Below are 4,043 nucleotides of genomic sequence, written 5' to 3' on the forward strand. Positions count from 1 at the left end.
CAGGTGCGTCTTCATGTCGGGCCGCAGGTGGCGCGTGGTGGCGAAGCGCAGCCGCTCCTCGGGGTCCATCTCGCTGTACAGCGCCTCGCAGCTGGCCCGCAGGTTCTGCAGCCGTAGCTGGCTGGCCCGCTGCTCCCACACCGAGCGCGCTTTGGCCGAGTTCTGCTGCCTGCTGCGGGGAGACCGGCGGTGAGCGTGGCCCCACGCCTCCGCCCGCCCGCCGCTCTCCAGGGGGGCCACAATGGACACACAGCAATGGAGCAATGGCGCAGGGAGGTGGGAGGCGTGGTCGCGGGAGCCCCCACACCCCTCAGGGGACGCGGATCAGCTGGGGAACGCCCAAGGGAACAGAATTCAGCCCCGCCCCCCACGGTGTCCCACAGGACCCGCAAGGTGACAGCACCAACCTGTCAAGAGGACCCCTGGGGGCTCAAGAAGGCCGAGGGGTACAGGACAGTGGGAATGCACCAGACAGGCCAAGCAGGTGGGTGGGCGGCTGGCCAAGGCCACCGCGGGAGGGAAGGGCACATTACAAAGGGGCATGACCGATGGAGAGACAGGAGCCAGGGAGGCCCTGCAGCCTCCCTGGGAGCTGGCCCCTGCTCTAGCACCAGTACAGCTGCTACAGGAAGGGCGGGACACACAGCCCCTTCTACAGAGGCACTTCCCCATGACTACCTCCAGGAGGCAGGCGACCAGCCAGGTGAAAAGGCTGTTTGCCAGGGAACCCAGGAGGCAGGTGCTGGGGCAGAACAGACAGCAGCCAAGGGAGCACCTGGCCCTCTCAGGAGCAAATGCAGAGCCTCTGCCAGTCCCCGAGGTGGTCAGCCGCAGCCCCGCAGCTGCCTCCTGGCTCAGTGACCAGGAGGCCAGAAGTCAGGTCTGAAGCTGGAAATGCCCCCTCCCGTGGCCACCACCAGTGCCCTCCTCTCTCTTGACCACGGAAAGCCCCTCCCTCCACTGGGAGCAGAGCCAAAACATGGTCCCCGGAGCCCTCCAGCACCAGGAATGGCCAGTGGTCCAGGCTCCGCCCTCACTGCATGGGCTACCAAATGCCTTGACCCCTACTCCAATGTCATGGGCCCAAGCACCTCCTCTATTCACACATCACACATGGGGCTCCATAGCCCAGAGTGCGGAGGAAGCCATTTGCATTCTGGGCCTTCTGCTGAGTAGGACCACCTTTGGATAAGGTCTTATTATCCCAATACTGAGCTCCCCCATCGCCAAGGAGAAAACTCATCTGAGGCCTGAGGCCCACCCTGGAGGCTCCCAGGCTGCTGGATGGCTTTGGTGGCAGCAGTGACTACCCCAACAATGAGGGCCATGGCATCTGTCTCCTGCAACCGCCACGTGGTGCTCTGGGCACAGTGCCCACTTCAAACAGTCCTTACAACCACCTCAAGAATCAGGTGCTACTCTTGTTCCCATTTCACAGATGAAGATACTGAGACTAAAGAGAGGATGTTACTTGCTCAGGGTCCCACAGTGAGTCGGGATCAGACACAGGCTAGGGCAAAAAGGAAAAACATTTGTAAAGAAGACATGAGTCCTTGGCCAGACCCCAACTGTACTGACAGCACAGGCTACAACCACGGCCTGCAGAGGCCCAGGCCGGTGGCCACCAGCTCCAGGGCCCTGAGCCGCTGAGCACCACTCTGACCTGCAAAGACAGACCTCGAGAAGGCCAAGGGGTACAGGACAGTGGGAATGCACCAGACAGGCCAAGCAGGTGGGGGGGGCGGCTAGCCAAGGCCACCACGAGAGGGAAGGGCACATTACAAAGGGTCTTATTATCCCAATACTGAGCTCCCCCATCGCCAAGGAGAAACCTTATCTGAGGCCTGAGGCCTCAACCCTGAGGCACAACCCTGCAGCTGGCCCACCCCAAGCAGGTGGACAGTAAATCCTGCCCCTTTGTAGAAGTCCAGGCTGCAGTGGGAGCAATGTCCAGGGGCAGCACCTTGCACCAATGAAAGCGGAAGTGTGGTGTCTGTGTCTTGCCTGGGAGCTTGGGTGGGGTGGGGGCAGGTAGGGCTACCTGTAGGGGCCGTCTGCAGACCCCCAGCCTCAGTTGAAGCCCCCAGCCCTGACCTGTATTCCTGATGCATTGAAACTGTGCTGCCCCTGCTCCCAGGGGTGCCCTACAACTGACCCACAGAGGACGCACCAACCCCAGCAGGAACCAAGACAAAAGGGCTCTACTGTCAACAGTGCTGAGTGGTGTAAAACAGAAGGCAGCCGGGGGTGTGCACCAGGCACAGGAGTCCCGTGAGGGCAGAGGCTGTTCACTGCCTCAAGTCTCCCAGTCCACTCCACTGCCCGAGAGGGGCCTGGGCTCTGAGCCACTTGGTCGGTAGGGTGGCCTGCTCTGATGAAGCCATGAATCTTGGGGACCAGAATCGCAGTGAGGACCACGGGGGAACATGCAGAGGCACGGGGTCTGTGTGAAGGTGGGGTGGGCTCCAGACCACATAGCCTTGCCCTCACCCTTGCATTCAGGTACGGCTCCTTCTCGCCCAGGAAACACCTGGAGCAGGGAGAGGCCAAGCTGTCTGCCGGACTGGGGGTACTGTCAGGCTGGCAGACTCCCCTGTGACTACCCAGGGAAGAGCGAGAGGCTGAGCAGCCTATGCTAGAGGCACCTGCCCACCCCACTGCAGCCCCACTGGCTCCACCTGGCCTGTTCCTTCTGGGCCTATCTGCTGTTCTTGGCCCTAATATCATCAGAGACTGTCCGCATCTGCCCTCACTCGGCCAGTAGTACCACCAGGTTCCTCTCTGGAGGTATCCCCTAGGTCTCTGAATCTGTGTGCTGGGGCTGTCTGCATGGCATCTTGAGTCAGCCTGCACCTCCCCTGGCCACTGTCTCTGTCCTTGCTCTATCTGGCACGTATCCACACCAACTTAAAGTGAAGTGTGGCTGGTGACTAATCCAGGCAAAGTCCTGGTTTAAAAGAGCTCTTTAAGGAGGTCACATGGATGACTGGCATCGCTGTGTCCTGGCCTCAGCTGGTAGGCACAACCCAACCCAGCTGTTCCAGGGAGGAGGGTTCAGTCACACTCAGCTGGGTGCTGTGGCAGAGCAGAGGCAGACACTGTGGAGGACAGCTCAGCCACACTCAGCCGGGTGCTGTGGGGAACTGCAGGACTCAGAAGTGGCCTCGAGGCGCTCTGTGGTCCTGCTTTGAAGTCTCTGGGCTCAGATAACCCACAACTGCTGACAAAATGAAGCAGCCCTAGTATGCCACCATGGATATCCGCCATCTGCATTTTTTTTTATTTTTGGAGACGGAGTCTTGCTCTGTCACCCAGGCTGGAGTGCGGTGGTGCGACCTCGGCTCATTGCAACCTCTGCCTCCGGGATTCAAGCAATTCTCCTGCCTCAGCCTCCCACGTAGCTGGGACTATAGGCACTCGCAACCACTCCTGGCTAATTTTTTGTATTTTAGTAGAGACGGGGTTTCACCGTGTTGCCCAGGCTGGTCTCGAACTCCTGAGCTCAGGGAATCTGCTCACCTCAGCCTCCCAAAGTGCTGGGATTACAGGTGTGAGCCACCGTGCCCAGCCGCCATCTGCATCTTACATCTTATTCCACCCTGCGGATGGATTCAGGATCCAGCATGCTTTCTTACCCCAGGAGACATCAGTGCCTCTGACAGCCAGCAGCAAACAGTGCTCGGGGAAAGACTGAGCCCAGCTCCATGCTGGCTGCCAGCAAGGAAGCACCGGGCAAGGGGGTCAGGGGCAGCAGGGGCCTCACCACCATCAGGACACAGACAGGACACCTGGTCAACAGGGCCTGGCCTGCAGAGTCTTCCCCTGGAGGGCAAGGCCGGTGAGGGGTCCCTGAAGTGGTCAGGAAGCCATCCGTGAGCACTTCCCCATGAGAAGCTGCCCAAGGGGAGGCCAGCCAGTCACTCCCTGGAGGGCCACCCTGGGGTTTCCACGTCTCTGCCTCAGGCCCTGGGTGGTCTACTGTAAGCTTCACAAGTGGGCAACAGCTGTCTGCTCTTTTTTTTTTTTTTTTTTTGAGACGGAGT

General features: G+C 60.1%; 1 protein-coding gene across 1 annotated transcript in view; it reads right to left on the reverse strand.

Annotated features, from left to right (window-relative positions):
• The window catches only part of CACNA1B (calcium channel, voltage-dependent, N type, alpha 1B subunit), a 274,453-nt gene that overhangs the window by 113,053 nt on the left and 157,357 nt on the right, over positions 1 to 4,043 (reverse strand). Inside the window, exon 18 of the mRNA XM_011957386.1 lies at positions 1 to 172. Coding sequence (XP_011812776.1) covers positions 1 to 172 — 172 coding nt within the window. The remainder of the gene's footprint in view (positions 173 to 4,043) is intronic.

This window comes from Colobus angolensis, unplaced genomic scaffold (genome assembly GCF_000951035.1).
Source record: "Colobus angolensis palliatus isolate OR3802 unplaced genomic scaffold, Cang.pa_1.0 Scaffold44, whole genome shotgun sequence".
NCBI lineage: Eukaryota > Metazoa > Chordata > Mammalia > Primates > Cercopithecidae > Colobus > Colobus angolensis.